Source organism: Lygodium microphyllum, chromosome 5 (assembly GCF_053477565.2).
Source record: "Lygodium microphyllum isolate KBCC chromosome 5, Lygodium_microphyllum_v1.1.10, whole genome shotgun sequence".
Taxonomy (NCBI): Eukaryota; Viridiplantae; Streptophyta; class Polypodiopsida; order Schizaeales; family Lygodiaceae; genus Lygodium; species Lygodium microphyllum.
This window is the reverse complement of record NC_141139.1, coordinates 71,533,007-71,552,036: the sequence shown is the minus strand read 5'-3', so window position 1 is coordinate 71,552,036 and position 19,030 is coordinate 71,533,007. Positions and strand designations below refer to the sequence as shown.

Here is a 19,030-nt window from a genome sequence, read left to right as displayed (position 1 = left end):
AAGTATAGTATGATGGCAAGCCTCTTTCAATGCCATTGGAGCAAAATGTAAAGTTGAGTGCTTATCTTGGGTATGAGATAGAAGACCCTACTATGTTTAAGAGGATAATAGGGAGTTTGATCTATATGATTTCACAAGGCCAAACTTGAGCTACGGCATTAGACTTGTGAATCGATTTATGTAGGTACCTAGAAAGTATCATTTGGATGCAGTTAGATGCATATTAAGGTGTGTGAAGTCCACCTTGCATCAAGGACTTTTTTATGAGGTAGATAAGGATATACAACTTTTTGGGTATATCAATGTAGATTGGATTGGTGGCATGTTCGATAGAAGATCTACTAGTGGATTCATGTTTTCTTTCGAGGTAGTGTTGCTATCAATGGTCTCTTTATCAAGTACAAGATGAGAGAATATCTTGTCTACCAATGGTCTCTTTATCAAGTACAAAGGTTGAGTATAGAGGTGTTGCTATGGCACCATGTAAGGTGGTATAGTTGCAAAAGTTACTAGGTGATTTGGGTATATAGGGAGATGGACCAATTTTCATTCACTATGACAACATGAGTAGTATATAGTTGGCTAAGAACCTAGTGTTCCATGCTAGAATAAAACACATTGAGGCACATTACCATCTTGTGAGACAGAAGGCACTTGCTTTGAGATCGACTTGGTATATGTCAATAAACAAGATTAAGTAGCTGACATTTTCACAAAGGCATTGGGTATAGAGAAGCTTTTCAAAGCTTACTTGGAGTTGCAAAGATGTAGTTGAGCTTGAGGGGGAGTGTTAAGATGGCAAGCTCAACACTTGCAAACATTGATAATAGACCACCTAGTTAGATAGGTCTGTACATCTAAGCAAATTAGTAGTCATTATGATCCTAATATGGCCACTAACTTACCATTTATTATGTTTGATTAGTTATACCTACCTACAGCTAGCATAATTATAGCACTAGTCGATTAGTATAGTTAGTTATGCACTATCCAACTTAGTATATCACCCTTTTTATGTTTTATCTTATCTATACTTTGTGCACATTGTATTATGAGAGGAAGAAGGGAAAAGACCCAGCAAGAAAACATTTTGGCCTCCACCTCTTCTCTTATGTCCTTGAGTGAGCTTCCTCTTGCATGTATTATGTATGTTTAGCGTAATTGCTCAAGCAAGTCTCCCCACCATATGATTTGTGACATCCTCCTTGATTTGAATATAGAGTTGCCTACTTTACATCCCAATAAATTTTTTGCCATGTTGACAAATTGTTTGAAGCATTAAAATACTTAGAACTTAGCTTTCAAATCAAACACCCATGTATGCCTAGAATAGTCATCAATGAAAGTCACAAAGTACAATTAGTTGCTAAAAGATGTTGTTTGCATTGAAACATAAGCCTCACTATGTACAAGTTGTAGTTTGCAAACAACTCTCACAGAACTATCTTTGGAGTTAAAAAAGTTACATTTTTCCATATGCAACCTTTATAAATATATTTTCTAGGTGTCTCAAGAGTAGACAATGAAGACACTATATCAAATTTTTACATGTATAGCAAATTAGCAAATTTCATATGATCAAAATGTGCATGCCAAAGTTTTGCATTTAAAATAGCCTACAATTATGCAACTACATATGCCACATCTTCCATACATTGGTAAGGAACCTAATGTTTCACACACGTACAAAACACATTGAGGTTTATTATCATTTCAGCATAGAGTAAGTATTGGTACATGACATTGATTTCACTTATGTGAGCATAAGGAATAGGTTGCATATAACTTCACCAAGGAACTTGTTCGTAGAAAATCTTTTACAATTTTGAAGCTTACTTGGAGTACAAGTTATAGAGTTGAGCTTGGGGGGAGTGTTGAGATGTCAATCTCAAAAAGAGTTGGCACTCATGCACCTAGATGACTATATATGTATTCACATCACTAGCATGGTTGGTATCTGCATTGGCATATGCTTCCATTGAAACTTTATAGCTAGACATCATTCATCAACCGCAGTTATGGCATGTCAATCCATCTATCTTGCTAATTAGTGTGTTAACATATTAATCACTTGTATACTATGTGTGTTGTATTTTGCTTTTATTTTTTGTAGATTATTATAGTGGAGAAGAAGAAGAACAAGAATAATAATAATAGGATTTTTTGTTCCCTATCTTTACTACATTTTATGTGTGTGTGTTTCTCTCTCTCTCTCTCTCTCTCTCTCTCTCTCTCTCTCTCTCTCTCTCTCTCTCTCTCTCTCTCTCTCTCTCTCTCTCTCTCTCTCTCTCTCTCTCTCTCTCTCTCTCTCTCTCTCTCTCTCTCTCATGCCCCCCCAAAAATTTTGGCACAAATCACCCATGTCAAAATATGTGACCTGATGAATGCTCTATTCAAAATTGAAATGATCATTCTAGAAGCAAGAGAGGCTTTCTTCAAGTCAAAATTGTGTGACCCTAGGAAATATAAGGAATATTTAATCTACATGAGAGATCTTTCATATGAAGGACTTGGGGCTCATGACAACAGCATGAAAGAATTTTTGGTATGTTCTTTTCCTGAATCTATTCCGTTTTACTGCAAGAAAAAAATGAAACAAGAGAACACATTTGTTTGAGAGCGTAGGACATATAATACCAATGAGCAAACAATAAAAGAATTCTATCAACAACAAAAGATGACTTCTTTAAATCAAAAACTTCCACACTCTGTTTGTAATACATGTGCTAAGTATGAAGCTAATTTTGGTTGTATGCAATGTGCCTATCAACCCTATAATAATGGTCACTACAGAAGGAATGGGACATAGACAAAACATGCATAGGAATCATGGCTCTGACTCCCGTCATAGATATTTTTCAAGAAGACATTCTTCCAAATCCAAGAATGCAAATAAGTCTAAAGGACCAAACCTAAAATGCTATATTTGTGGCTGCTCCTCTCATCTTGCTAACAATTGTCCATTTTTAAAAAAACACTACAAAGGATTCAACAAAAGTGAATATGCATTATCTGAGTGAATTCTCCTCCAGTGCTTCTCTTTCAGAGTATGATTATGATTTCTATGATTCTTCTGACTATACAGATAGTGAGGAGGAAAGTTCATGATATACAATAGAAAGTGCATCTTGGACAGACACAACTACCATAGCTGATTCAAACTCTCTTATAGATGCTACTCTCTATACTAAATCCAGTATAGATCTGACACCTACTACTTCTTCAATTCCTTTCTCTTCTGATCAATCTTCCGTACCAAATTCCCCTATTCAATCATAAAATTTTGTTCCCGTCCCAATGCTCATTCAAAACACTTTTCTGATAGGAGAAAGGCAAACTCTTCCTTGGTGCTTCTACTTCTAGACCAAAACATAAAGGTAAGCAAAGACAATCAGAGTCTGATACTTCTCATACTTCTACTATTGAAGATTCTTTAGAGAAAAAGGCAAAAGATAAACTGCACCAAGAGTTTTTCCACAATCCATATGGCCTTCCTAAGGCAGGTATGTTGAGTGTTGAGACAAAATCTAAAGCAAAGATGTTTGTTCCCCATAATCTTGAACAAATACATCATCCCAAGACAGCTACTCAACTCCTACACTCTTTGCATCAAACAAATATTTCTACACTTTAGGAAGGATAGGAAATGCTTAAAGCTTTTACTCAAATGCAACAGGAACTTCATACTCTTTGCAAAGCGTATAAAAGGATTCTCAAAGGTAAAAAATAAATCACCCAAAATACTACAAAAGTTCTTATTGAATTATAGGTTCAAGCTATGACTGCAGAAACTACAGTGAAACCTATCAACCAAATTCAACTTACTTCTTCCAAACAAATGACTCATAAGATAAGTGCTTTGACTACATGAGGACCAATACCTATGATATGTGTACAGTTAAAAAATAAGCCACAATTCTCTCTCTATGTAGATGCTTTACTTGATACTGGTTTTAGTTTGACTATAGTTCCCTATGAATTATTTCCTCCAAACTGTATAAAAGTCTCTAGCCCTATGAACAGCTTTAGTAGGAACTGCATTTGGTTTGAGAGGAAGTGGTATTGCATATGGCACTCTTTTTTCCCTAAACATCATAGGGTCTTCATGCATAAATGTTTGAAGATAAGCAGTGAATTTGTCCATGTCAGGAGCATATTTTTTTTATATAAGCTTGGAGCCACTGTTTGGCTGCAACAAGTTTTTGTTGTGAAGGTAATTCAGATAAGGAATAGATACTTTGCCCAATCTTTGGAAGAAGGGGTAAATCATCATTTTTTCCCAGATAAGAGGCTGGGAAATGTTCAAACCAAAAAGTATAGGAAACTAAGTGCTATAAGATGTCAGTTCCTATCAACAAATCATATCTCATTTGTTTCATGAGTTGAATCTCTATGGGAACTTTGGTGTGACCAAGATGTAAATAAGCTTGGGTAACATGAATCAAAGTAACCTCTTTATTGTTGGAGAGTTCTACTAAAATAGGGCTAGAGACTTTTATACAATTTGGAGGAAATAATTCATAGGGAGCCACAGTCAAAATTGGAACTAGTATCAAGTAAAGCAACTACATAGAGAGAGAATAGTGGCATATTTTTTCATTGTACACATATAATAGGTATTGGTCCTCTTGTAGTCAAAGCATTTACCTTATGAGTCATTTTTTTGGAAGAAGTCAAATCTGGTTGACATGTTTCATTGCAGTTTCTATATTCATAGCCTGAACCTGTAATTCAGGAAGAACTTCTGTAGTATTCTAGGCAATTTATTTTTTACTTTTGAGAATCCTTTTAAACACTTTGCAAAGAGTATGAAGTCCTTGTTGCATTTGAGTAAAAGCTTAAGCATTTCCTATCCTTCCTAATGTGTAGAAGTATTTTTTTGATGCAAAGAGTGTAGGAGTTGAGTAGTTATCCTAGGATGATGTATTTGTTCAAGATTATGGGGAACATACATATTTGTTTTAGATTTTGTCTCAGCACTCAACATACCTGGCTTAGGAAGGTCATATAAATTGTGGAAAAACTCTTGGCACAGTTTATCTTTTGCCCCTTTATTTGAATACTCTTCAATAGTAGAAGTATGAGAGGTATCAGATTCTAATTGTCTTTGTTTACCTTTATGTTTTGGTCTAGAGCTAGAAGCACCAAGGAAGAGTTTGCCTTTCTCTTGTCAAAAAAGTGTATTGAATGAGCATTGGGACGGGAACAAAATTTTATGATTGAATAGGGGAATTTGGTACGGAAGATTGATCAGAAGAGAAAGGAATTGAAGAAGTAGTAGGTGTCAAATCTATATTGGATTCAGTATAGAGCGTAGCATCTATAAGAGAGTTTGAATCAGCTATGGTAGTTGTGTCTGTCTCAGATGCACTTTCTATTGTATACCATGAACTTTCTTCCTCATTATCTGTATAGTCAAAAGAATCATAGAAATCATAATCATACTCTGAAAGAGAAGCACTGGAGGAGAATTCACTTAGATAATGCATATTCACTTTTGTTAAATCCTTTGGATTATTTTTCTTTTTTTATGGACAATTGTTAGCAAGATGAGAGGAGCTACCACAAATATAGCATTTAGGTTCGGTCCTTTAAACTTATCTGCATTCTTAGATTTGGAAGAATGTCTTCCTGAAAAATATCTGTGATGGGAGCCAAAGCCACAATTCCTATGTTTGTTGTGTCTGTGACTGTAAGCATGATCCTGTGTGTCATGTCTATAAGAATTACGGCCACGATAGGAGTGGTAGTGGGAAGATTTCCTTCTGTAGTGACCATTATTATAGGATTGACAAGCACATTGCATACAACCAAAATCAACTTCATACTCAGTAGCTCTCTTACAAACAGAGTGTGGAAATTTTTTATTTAAAGAAGTCATCTTCTGTTGCTGATAGAATTCTTTTATTGTTTGCTCAATTGTTTGTATTATCAATCCTGCACTGTTAGAGAAATCCATGTTCTCTTGTTTCATTTTCTGCTTGTAGTAAAATGGAATAGGTTTAGGAAAAGAACATACCAAACGTTCTTTCATGTTGTTGTCATGAACCCCAAGTCCTTTGTATAAAAGATCTCTCAATGTAGATTAAAGTTTCCTTATATTTCCTAGGATCGCGCAATTTTGACTTGAAGAAAGCCTCTCTTGCTTCTAGAACATCATCCAATTTGTTACCAACCAATTCTCCTAGTAGCAATTCAAAAAATAACTGAACCGGATCGGCATGCTGCACAATTGCAAGTTTCACTTGAGGATGAATATGGAAATCCACCACTGTTCCAATCCACCCACAAACCCATGGGTCATTGCATTGAGAATATCAAAGCAATTCGTTTGTGGTTTATCCAACCTTTTTTTCCCAACATATGCATACATCATATATATTAGTAGTTTGATTTCCTTAGGAGATTTGCCATCAATGGACCATATGGGAAAGAAGCCAACATTTTCTAATACACCAATCTTTTTGTAGAAGCTAGTATAGGAGTGAGAGGCTCTAAGTGTGGAAGTAGCATTGACAATGCCAGATTGTTGATGTGTAACAAGATTGAGAGGAGTCTTGTCCAACAAAGTATTATGAGCATTGAGTGTCTCAAATGAGATAGTACCTATATTTGTAAAGGGATGATGAGGGTTAATTGGCACAAAATCATCATAGACTAATTGTCTCCATCTTCGTTAGAAAAAGAGAGAGTATAAGAAGCATAGCATTGAAAAGCAGCTTGATCCTAGAAATACCAAGCAAGTAAGCTATCAATAGGACTAGTTAGTGGGACCTAGTCAAGGCTTTCACCCATTGCTCTAGAGTTGACACAATTTTCCATATATCTAGCTCGATCCTCTTTTCATGTATCCTATGGATCTAGGCAAAGAGGCACCTAATCCAAAACCTTATTTGCCTCACTTTGGCATCTAATCTTCTCAAAAGAAAATTCATCAATTTGATCAAAAGAAATCTGGTAATCTTTTTCTGACCATTCTGAAAACATCAGTTCCAAATATTCAGATAATTCAAGAGTTGATTCAATGGGTTGTAGAGTAGTCTGAAATATACGTGGCTCTTTATTAGTACTGGGACACCTGCACTAGATCCAGCCATCATAGAAACCAATAAGGGACAAAAAATTTGTTGTAAGTCCTTGAAAATACCATCAAGATCTTCAGGATCTTCATCAGCATCATAAGAAAGTTTATTAAGATCATAAAGATCTTCCTATAAAACTTGTTTGCATTTCTACAACCATGTTGATCTTTCCCACGTGCATAGGTCTGCATGCATACATACTCTCAAGGTCCACCAAAGGATGTCCAGCCTGTGTTCTCACAGCGATCCCAAGCATTAGCATCAATGTCAAATTCAATTTTCTAACAGTACTTCATTCCTCAACGATGATGCCTTTTGAGAGGAGCAATCTAATTTGCAGTCCCACAACTGTGCTCATGCTCTGTTTCTAGTTCGAGGGGATCACTAAGAGCTGAATTTTAGAGATGAATTTAAAGCACAAAAGTGGCTTGAGAGCTGTAAAAGTGGCGGTTTTGGCAGAAAATTAGTAGATCACGGAACAAGGAGCTAGATTTTTTGTAAGGAGCATTTTGGCAACCAAAATCCAACGCATGTCTCTGTTCGTCGATCGGAGTCCATTTGACCACCCATCTAATGATCGCAAGGTTTGGCGTTATGAAGAAGCAGCTACCTGATCTAACAGCCGAAAAGCAAGTGACAAAGACAAGCTAATGGTTTTCGATGCAAGGAAGCCGCTCGTCTAGTCGGATCATGAATCCAAGGTCATTTGCCCCTCCGTTTGGCCTGAAACCGCTTGCGAGAGAGTGTGAATGCAAGAATTGATGTAGAGATCAAATTTGGAAAATCCCAACAATCGAGTGGTAGTACACAAAAAGATGAACATTTCATCTTTCTACTGCTCCAAAAGTTAATGGTTAGATTGAGAGATAGCTAAACCAAAATCATTATTCACAGATTAATGAAGAGATAATGTGAGCTTGTATACTTTAACATGACCTTGCTCGAGGGTAGTCAAGCCCCAAATATGGCTTTAGTGTATTTGTTAAGCCAAGCATGGCCTCTATGTAGCTTCAAAGCTTTTCTCGAATCCACATTGACTCTTGTGTTGACTTTTGAAGATGTCGATGAAACCCACACTTCCCTATGGTTCTCCATGCTCTATCAAGTTCTTCAAGAAGTAAGAAAGAAGAAGAAGGCAAAGCTACGGTAAAAGGGACACCTCCTCCCACATCATCTAGACCTACACTACAAAGATGTATGTGAGCAAAATAGTTAGAGAAGAGAAGTCGATGAATATGATGCTTTTGATAACAACGATGGATGCCATTGCTTTCATAATCCCTTTCTATCTTAGTCTCATTGTTCGTAGTTGCTTCACAAACGTTCTTTTCTCGCATCAAGTCAAAGAATAAAATGCAAGTAGTTTTGGACAATGCCAAAAGCCAAACTCAACGGTTTAAAAAGGTAAGGTTTTTAGTTAGTGCACACAAGAATGAATGTTTCCATTGATCTTTAGGTTTTGTACTTTAGCCTTGGTCATGTGGAGGCACCCAAGTATACTATTCCTCTTGTGTCTCGCTTTTTAACCTTTTAGATTGCTCGTAGGCCTTCATGGCATGTCCCAAGATTTAAACTTCATGACTACCAAACTCTCAAGATTTGAAATACACTACAGAATTAATAACTTGCAAGGGAGTGAGCCTAATGCTCCAATTTTACAATTAATTTTTTCATGTGTTGTGGATCTTTAATAGTTACCGGCTCTGTAATTTGAGAGATGCGTGGGCATAAATGAATTTTGACATAATGATTCCACTCATTGTTTGGGTTCCCAATTCTTGCGCTTTTTCTTTTATCACTCTTTGGTGCTTACCTATTACTTTTTTACTAACTTAGCTTTTTTACTCATTACATTTTCTTTGATCATTGGCTCAGGTTGGCCTCTAACCTTGGGTGACCAGAATTGACTTTTGACTTACTATTTTTGGCGTTTGCCGATTAGGTTAACATCCTTATAGTTTTAATCGATTTTTGTATCCTCTATGAATACACATTGGTTGTTAGACGTCAAGAATATAACTTGGTAGTCAACACAAATTTATCATAAGAAGGTCAAGGCCCATGCTCTATAAGACTGCCCTATCCTAAAGGCCATGCATATAAGAGTGTTCTAGAATCCTTATAAGAATATATGGACAAGGATAAACCTTATAACAATGCTCTATAAGACTCCCCTATCCTAAAGGCCATGCATATAAGAATGTTCTAGAATCCTTATAAGAATATATGCACAAGGATAAATCTTATAGCAATGCTCTTTAAGACTGCCCTATCCTAAAGGCCATGCATCTAAGAGTGTTCTAGAATCCTTATAACATCACTCTATACTCAAGGCCATGCACACGTCTTAACTTCAAACTCAACATCAAAGTCGGGATGGCTCCTCTAGGGCCAATGGCTTAACCTTAGACTTGCCTTTCCTTGGCCTGCATATCCCATCATGGGAACCCACATGCCTTAGGCTCGTGCCCCGGCTTGCCCTTGGCCTTGTAGACCACAGCTCTCGTCTCAGACGTCCTACCTTGACATCTCATGTGCTCCATCATGCCACAGGTCCATTCAGGGCTGCCATAATGCATCGACAGGCCATCCGGTCCACAGCTCAAGTCCGCATCATGGAACATCCCTACTTTCTCCTAAGGACTTGAAAATATGGCAGCCTTGTATATGTCCGTTAGTCCATGTCAGCAATGGGATGGCAGTGTAGCGGCCATACACATAGTTAGAACCATTGTGATGATAGGCGCACTTCCATCGCAATGTGATGATAGGTGAGCTATATTAGAGCACTTCCTTTTACCATGTGATTATATGTAAGCTTTAGGATAGCACTTCCCTTTGCAGAGATCAATGTGACGAGACTGTACCCTTGGCAGCTTCCCTTTTGCTCTTTGTCATGGCCCAAGCTTGAGTGATAATGCTTCACAGCCTTGGGTTTCCCTAATAGATAGCTTCGGTGTTGATTGATCCAGAATTTATTTGCCCTTGGACTGATGATAACTCAGAGTAAGAGGTGAATCCCACCCTCTAAGGCACCGAGATGCAAAATCCTGGCAAAATAAAGTTTTTGAAGTGCCTCGATCCGTGCCCGGATACGAGTGCCAACCACTGTGGCGAAGGCACATTTCCGACAACAACGTATTCGCATGGATGGCCTTGTGTAACACTCTCCCTTCAAAGAGGAACAACCCTACCTACATGGCATACCCTCGATGAATAAAGGTAGGCCCTACTTGTCAAATTTGCATGTGATGTGTGTCATTAGAGAAGTATATGTGGAAACAATAAAAACCTGTTATTCTCGACTTATATCAGGAAGTAGTTTGTGCATACCATGATGTGGTATCCCCCGCTCGAGCCATCTCCTGAGATGCCATATATGCTCTGTATGCAATGCGATCTCTGTCCATATCCTGAAATGTGTAAGAAGCAAACTGTCTGAAATAATGCCTCGACTAGCATGGGCGGTGTGGCAAGCTCTGCTCGCACAATGTCATGTGGGACTGAGGCCTTGCTACGAATCAATCTAGATATCATGATCACCTGAGGTCTCTCCATCAATGTCCATACATAATCGGCAAGGCCTGGCCCCCATATAGCTGCTCCATACATCAGTGCTGGAGTGACTAGAGTATCAAAGAGCCACCCCTTAGGCAAGGAAGGAACTCGCCCTGCTGGTAATTTATAGATGCTACTTGCATGTCCCCTGGTTTCCTTCCCTTCACAGCTTTCGAGGTATTAGAGAGCTCATCAAGGAGAGTCATCATGAGGAGATTGATTGTCAAGCCTTCATTTGGAACCCCAAGGTTGAAAATACAGGTTAGGTGCTTGGCAGAGATCTCATGTGGTTTGGAGCAGATATGCAGCAAACCCTCCTGAGCTGGGTGAAAGTGTTTTCAAAGCATTGGAGTCTGCTGCCACCCTAGAGCACACAGCGGGTGGTCACAAAAGTGCAACGGTGAGGAAAGCAGAGATAAATCACATCATCCTGGTAGATTAGGTCACATAAAAGAGATTAGCAACCCACCTAAGTTGACTTTATAGCGATATAGTACCTTTAGATAGTTGACGCAGTAGAGAGAGCAGCTCTTGAGAGATTCAGGTGGTGATAGAGATATGTTCAGACTGCAAAGGGATAACCCCTGGGAGACTTTTTGGTATGACAGCGATGTGCACACTGCCAAGGATAGAGAAGATGTAAGAGGAGTACCCAGATATTGGAGCTTCCTTGGCCACAGTGATTCAAGAGCGTCTAATGCAGGTGGCTTGTAGCCTTGGCTGGCAGGGCCACCAACAGCTTGCCTTCCAGCTCAAGCAAAGAGGCCCCAAAGTGACATTAAACCTTGCACCAGCTGCTACTTGCTCTACTCCAACTCTGAGGGTTTATTAAGTTTTACTGTTTATAATGTGCATAATTTGACATAGAAGGTTGTATCTCAAGATTGTACGTAGGATTACTGACATTATAGTTAGTGATAAACATTTGAAACCTTCCCACATTTGAGGTATTAAAAGTAGAGAGTTGACTGCTACTGCCATAAACTTGAGGCAAATTATTATCTACATCAGGTCCTAGATCTAACACAGCGTCTAGCTGTGGCAAATATCCATACGATCTTATACGATTGTTCATTGTCTTCACTTTCTTGGGAATCTCTACTTTCTGTGATAATGGGCATCTTTCTTCATCAACCACAAACTCGTACACTTTGTTTTTAATCTCAATCCAGGTTATGCCAGGTTTCTTTTGTGCACCTATGCAGATCCTTTCTCGTTTTATGATGTGAGCATCTGCCCATCTGTTGGCATCACCATATATATCATACATAAGTGAGTACACAGAAGGATCATCCCATTCTAACTGAGTAGCTTGTTCAAAGCATCTTTTTCCAAGCTCAAGATTGCCATAACTTCTGCAGCTCGTCAGCAAAGACCTCCAGACAACAACGTCTGGAAACCTAGGCATAGTTTCTAGCAAGCCTTCAGCTTCAGCCAATCGTCCTGAACGACCAAGCAGGTCAATCATGCAGCTGAAGTGCTCAATACTAGGCACGATACTGTAATGTTCTTTCATGGATTTAAAACATCCATGAGCTTTATCAAGTAGGCCTGCGTGACTGCAAGCAGCTAAAACACTTGTGAAGACCGCTTGATCAGGCTTGAGATCTTGCTGAAGCATACGCTCAAGGTACTGCACACATACATTATAACTACCACACTCAGCATGGCCTTTGATGATTGCATTCCATGAGTCAACATCTTTAATATGCATATTGTTGAATACGACTTCTGCTTCATGCAAGCTCCCACATTTTCCATACATATCTACAAGTGCATTACCCAATGCAAGATCTGCATCCAGTTTACCTTTGATGATCTGACAATGTAGCTGCTTGCCTAGCCTTATGGCTCCAACACTGGAGCAACATTTCAAGGTGCACAGCAGTATGGCCCTGTTAGGCTCTAAGTTCTCTGAATGTAGGTCTTCATAAAGATCTAGACAAGGAACTGAGAAGCCCTGTAGGGTGTAACCTGCAATCATTGCACTCCAAGTGATGATATTGCGATTTTGCAACCTATCAAACACTTGCCTTGCCTCTGACACACTCCCACATTTTGCATACATATCAACAAGAGAGCTTCCAATGAGTACATCTTGTTCAAGATTTTTTTTAATTATGTTATTATGTATCCGTCTGCAATGCACCTCATCTTCTACAAGGCTACAAGCTTTTAGAGCACAAAGGTAGGTTACCTTGCTTGGCTGGAATCCCAACTCTTGCATTCGCCCGAAAAACCCCAGAGCTATCTGGCCATGTCCATGCTGAACAAATCCAGAAATCACTACACCCCATGACACTATAGTTGGACATGTTAAATTGTCAAATGTGTCAAGTGCCTCATTCAAACTCCCACATTTTGCATACATATCTATGAGTGCATTCAAAACAATCTCATCAACTTCAATACATTCTTTGATGATCTGTTCATGCACCAACCTGCCCAAAACTAGAGCTTTCACATCACCACATGCTTCCAAGATAGTCGAAAATATATATTTATCAGGCAAAATCCCAATCTCTTCCATTTTCTCAAAAAGTTCAAGAGCTGAAAAGCCTTGTTCCTGCTGGACATACCCACAAATCATTGCACTCCAAGACACAAGATCTGGCCTTGCCATTTGATCAAAAACTCTCCGTGCCTCCTCCAAGCCTCCGCACCTGGCATACATGTCCACAAGAGTATTCGCAATCACAGCATCACCTTCTAACTTACATCTAACAGTCAAGTCATGTATCATGTGTCTAAACTCTGTCATTTCTGCATTGCAACATGCTTTCGTAACCCCTAAAAAAGTCACATGATCCGGTTGAAGACCTTCCTGCTGCATTTTACTAAAAAGTTCAAGGGCAGCAAGGTTTCGGCCCTGTTGTGCATAGCCGCCAATTAATGCATCCCATGAAACAACATCACGCTCAGGCAGCTGATCAAACACTCTGCGTGCCTCATCTAGACTCCCACATTTTGCATACATATCAACAAGAGTGTTACCAATAGCAACATCTGACACTGTAAGGTTCCTGATAATGTGCCCATGTACCACCCTCCCCTGCTCCAAGGCTCCACCAGTGCTACAAGCCTTGAGTGCACAGAGGAATGTGACTTTATCTGGTACAATCCCCTCCTGTTGCATTTGATCGTACAACTCAAGAGCTTCGAAGCTCGCTCCCATATTTGCATGTGCTGATATGATAGAGTTCCAAGTGATTACCGTGCGCTGAATGACCTTGTGGAATACATGTTTGGCTCCGATCAAGCTCCCACACTCTGCATACAGCCGTATTAGATGATCCTGAAAACACACTACGGAATGCAGTTGGCTTTTGGCCATAAGTGAATGCACCTGTCCGACAGCAGACAAGTCCTTCAGCTTGGCACAACCCTGTAGAAGATGGTAAATGACATCCCTCGACAATGGTATCCCATGCCGTTGCATGTTGACTGCCATGCCAAGAGCCTCAGAGAACCTCTGCTCCTTGGAAAGCTTTTTCACTTTGTCACCACAGTCATGCCACTGAGATGGCTTCTGCAGATTACCTGGCATTTTCACCATAGTCATGCCACTGACATCGCTTTGATAGAGCCTTTTCACTTTGTTACCATAGTCATGCCACTGGCAAGCCTTTGATAGATTAGACAAGGCTGGATAGATTGCCTGGCATTTCAATGGTCCGCACTTATCCTCTCACGGAGGCTCCATGCTCCGTGGTCTTATGGTGGGAAATGCCAGGGCTAAAGCAGAGCTGTCACTAACTCCTGCGCACGATGACGGCAAACGAGAATAAGCAAGCGCTGCCGCATGAAGAGAGCCATAGAGGGCATGCCGCCCTTCGCATAGGCGTATTGCTTCTCTAGCAGAGATCCCTCGCAGACTTGCTGCACCACAATCTGCACTGAAGGTTGACAAAGTAGCCTTGTCGGAACGGCCAGAATGCATATCAGCAACCATGAATCCTGGGATGCTGAGGCCTGTACCAGCAGTAGGAGCATGTCAGCAATCATGGATCCCGGATGTATGAGCACATGAATACATTCAACTGGGACTTTAATCAAGACTAGGCGCTCCTCGCCTAGACTCCCACGGGGGCGGGCGCGATTTTCGCGGCGAGGGTGGGTGCTGGACGCGTGGCACCCACCCCCGCGTTTCTTTGTGGGGAGGTTGGGGGCTGCCACATGGCACCCGCCCCCAACCTCCCCTTAACTAATAGTAAAGATTATAGAAGCATTCTTCTAAAAAAACATTTTGAAGCTATTAATGGAGGTGTTCTCATTTGGAAACAGTCTTCCTATGAACAAAGTAGTTTAAAAACATTTCTAAGGTCACACCAAGGTTACCCTCCACTCCAAAGAAAATATTAAAATATACTACATTTCCCCAATTTTGCAATGGCGGGGGTAGGGTTTGAAGCCTTCTCCCAAAAATGGAAAAGGGTTCCCTTTGGAGAAACCGTTGCCGTTGTGGGGATTTCTCAATGGGAATAGGTTTTTCCAAAAAACTAGAAACCCCCGTCCCCTCATGTGACCTTGGGGGGTTCCTGGTTTTTTGGAAAAACCTTTTAAAAACTTCCCCAAAAAACCCTCATGAGAACAACTCGTCACAACTAAGAGGGGCTTGATGTACTGGGTTTGAAACTACATCTCAAAATGGACAAGGTCGAAGACCTCAAGCACCAGTTGGATTGTGCCAGCAATGTGTGCAGCGTTTTTTTTTTAAAGAAGGCTTAAAATTTTGAAAGATGCAAGATGCCTCAAGGTTATCACCAAGGTTTAAACTCACATACCAATCTACACACCCACACACTCAAACCACTTGGGCTACAACCAATGGCAATGCATGCATTCTTGTTGGGTTCAACCCCTAAGGATGAACTAGTTGTATTTGCCTCACTTGGATAGGGGGTCTTAACACCTTTCTTTAAAAAATATGTTGTATTTAAAAAAATTGGACAATCGTTCTCATGCATACGATGATATTGGATGCTAAATGTAAATAATAAATACACATGTGCATGAAGAAAATTACTTTCATTATGATCAACTAAGAAAGTTAACCCAATCATTGACAAAAGTTTTATAACTTGTGCTAATTTGTTGAAGTTCCAAAATGCATAAACTAGTCTTTTTGTGTTTAAAATGATATTAGATTCATATTAGAAAAACGTTTTTTGTTACAATTTCAATAGAGTCAAGGTTCTAGGCTAAATGGTAATTTATCAGCATATTGCTATGATATGCCCATCTTCACAATAAAGGTGAGAACAAAGCCCCCAATGGAAAGTAATAAAGGGATACACTTCAACAAGAAACTAATTGTGTGAGGGGAAACCTTGGGACAATTGGTTGCTATACACCTTGTATTGCATGCAAGGAAAGAGGGGAAGTGAGAAGTAAGGATAGGTTTAGAGGTACTAGACCAAGGTACTAAAGACCAATGAGTCTCTTAATATGGAGATAGAATAGTATTCTTCCCATGCCAAATAAAAAAAGTGTGACATAGAGACCATGGCACAAGCTAAGAGGCAAGCTATGGGACATGTCCAACAAGAGAGTACACAAGGCTAAAGTTACTCTACCTCTCTCGAGTCTTTTGCTTGAGATAGAATGATCTTGCAACAGTAAGAATCATGTTATTTTATGTGGAAAGTCCCATCACATGATGTATTCAGTAGATAGTTTCTTAACATATACAAGTGCTCATTGGTGTATTTCAAATTCATTGGGAATGGACTTTAACTAGCATTGTTGGGATCTCATTAGGAGAGGGATTGGGTGTTGTCTAGCTCTATTTGCCCTGGTTAGCAACCTTTCTTGCAAATTTTGTGTTGCTCATGAAAGTGCTTGGTGTAGTCTCATTCCCTCAAACGATGTGCTCCTCACAAAGTGCCTGGTGTAGTCTCCTTCCCAAACCTACATATAATGTTGGAGATGGAAGCTAGTGCTATTGCTTTTGCACTTGGGAAAGTATTGTATATGCCACCTCTTCCTTCCAACTTATGAGGTGAGGGGAGTGCCTACACATTGTGGATTGGAATATGGCACCCTTGGAGATGCTACAGTTGTTGCAGGATAGCAGGGGTTTCAAAGTCTGTCTATTAAGTTTGATTTTCATAGTTTCTAGGCACATGCTACTACTGCCATGAGTCAAGCCATTGTCATGCTTGAAGTGGCATGATTGGAATGATTTTATATTAGTAGCATGGCAAAGTTGATGTCACCAAAAGTTAAATATGATGTGCTAGTTGAGTAGATTAAGTTAGATCATCAATCTATCATGATGACATGCAAGGTTAATTGTGTAAGAAGAACTTTCAAAGGTCCTCCCTCATTTAAGTTTAATATCTCCTTTATTAGAGACTAACAACTTATAGAGAAAATGAAACTGTATGGATTTTAACTGTTGAGAAGGGACAACTCTCATCTAAGAGATAGGATTCATAAATTTGAGCTATAATTGTGCTATGTAAGGAGCATTGACGTAGGAAAGTTGTGATTGCCTAATTGCACCTCAAACCAAAGCAAAATTTCACTAGATAACATTTCCAAACCTAATGTGTAAGTTCTCTCTCTCTACAATGAAGCTTAAGAAGCAATAACCTATTTCAAATCCCAAGTTCGAGGGGGTCCATTCTTGCCCATCATTGCAATATTTAAGCCTCATAAAATAAAAATCCATATGCAAAATCATCTACACTAGTTTGATCTACACAAAAATGTTCAAGAGTGTTGTGTGAGGTACCTTACTTGAGAAAAGGAAAAGGAGGACAAAATAATTCAAGGTAGCACTATCTATGAAAAACCCATACTTAGGTTCAATAATTGTATCTCTAATTGTCTATCTATCTTGGGTGGATCTTTTGAAGTTGGAGACTTATAGGCTCACATGACATAATCACTACATGGATGACACATGGAGGGTGGCATCATTGGACAATTTTTATATTTGTTGCATGGTAGAGTGGTTATCACCAAAATTTAATAATGATGTGATAGTTGAGTGCAATGCATTATATCATTCTTCTATCATGATGACATGTAGAGTAAAGTGTGTAAGAAGAACTTTCAAAGATTCTCCATTGTTTAAGTTTAATATCTCCTTGCTTAAAGGGAAAAAATCTATGGGGCAAATGAAAATTGCATGGGTTTTAGTAGCTAAGAATGGAGAAGACAGACCTAAGAGGTGGGATTCATGACTTGGAGTTATAACTATGTTTTGCAAGAAGCAAGGCAAATTTCATTAGACAACGTTTCCAAACCAAATGTTTAGGTTCCCTATCTTTGAAATGAAGCTTGGGAAGCAACAACCTATTTTGATACTTGGGATCAAGGGGGTCCATTTTCAAATTATTTCCTTCCATTGTAATGTTTAAGACTCATCTAATAAAAAGCTATATGCAAAATCATCTCCCCCTAGTTTAATCTCCACAAAAGTTTTCAACTATGTTGTGTGAGGTACCTCATTTCGGAAAACGGAAGGAAAAGACAAAAGGATTCAAGGTAGCATTATGTGTAGAAAACTTGTGCTTAGATTCACAAACTATTTTTTTGATTGTCTTTCTGTCTACCTTGGGGATTGGCATCTTCATCGCCTCTTGCAAGCTATTGAGAATTACATTAAAATGCAAGAGGTTGATAGAGTTTCATCTATCAAGAGTCAATTGAGACACAAAGACACACTTATAGGTGAATTGTCACATCAATGCTTCGCCGAATCCTTTAAAGAAGGACAAAGAAGGGACGCCATTGTTGCTCTAGAAGATGATGAGAGTAGCATGGACAAATATGAGGACAAGATCACCAAAATCTTTCAAAGGCATCTATATTCAATTATAGGTACTAAGATTGACCATTGTGGAGGGCCATGAGTAGAGGCTAATGGTGAGTAAAGATTGTGCAAAGCACATGTACATTTCCTTGAGTAATGTGGACTTAGAACCTCTAAAGGATGGGTGGTAGAACATGTGGTTCACAAATTTACTCAAAGTAGTGTTTGATAGATTTGTTGATGAGTTAATCTCTCATGAGACCCAATTAGATTCTTTTATGTATCTTCGAGGAGATTTGCACACCCTTGATGAGAAGAACATGAATATTTATGTAGGAGATGTGCTTTTACAAGTAGTTATGTATGTACATTCTGTTGAGATGACTTTGGTCAATGGCCTGAAGAATTATTGTCAGCAGACATTATGGTGTAGAGGCTATGCTTGGCATCCTCCTTTTGGAGGATGATGTTCTGGATCCTCACCATCAACGGAGTGTTCTTCATCATAAGTCGAATATCCAGCCATTGCGGTCCCAAGTGTTGAACCATATTGCTAATAATCCCTTGTTCACTAAGGATTTCTTTTCAGCTTTTAATTTTCGATGTTCCATCTACCCATATGATT

General features: G+C 39.2%; 1 protein-coding gene across 3 annotated transcripts; it reads right to left on the bottom strand.

Annotated features, from left to right (window-relative positions):
- Positions 1–9,259: 9,259 nt before the first annotated feature.
- Positions 9,260–14,647, bottom strand: LOC148035959 (pentatricopeptide repeat-containing protein At3g03580-like). Of its 3 annotated transcripts, none has more exons than XM_087677942.1 (2): positions 13,987–14,647; positions 9,260–13,910 (listed from the first exon to the last, which is right to left on the bottom strand). In XM_087677942.1, exon 2 carries the CDS (start codon positions 13,813–13,815, stop codon positions 11,476–11,478), a length of 2,340 nt encoding a protein of 779 aa, XP_087534068.1. In that variant the 5' UTR covers positions 13,816–13,910; positions 13,987–14,647; the 3' UTR covers positions 9,260–11,475. The 3 variants fall into 3 exon arrangements, with proteins under 3 accessions (XP_087534068.1, XP_087534067.1, XP_087534069.1); XM_087677943.1 differs by having other exon boundaries at positions 12,440–12,614; positions 12,838–14,647; XM_087677941.1 differs by having other exon boundaries at positions 9,260–14,647.
- Between the last annotated feature and the right edge of the window lie 4,383 nt (positions 14,648–19,030).

Bases quoted from the DNA above. Each gene is read 5' to 3' on its own strand.
- LOC148035959 (XM_087677941.1), bottom strand. From the start codon at position 14,202: ATGACTATGGTGAAAATGCCAGGTAATCTGCAGAAGCCATCTCAGTGG.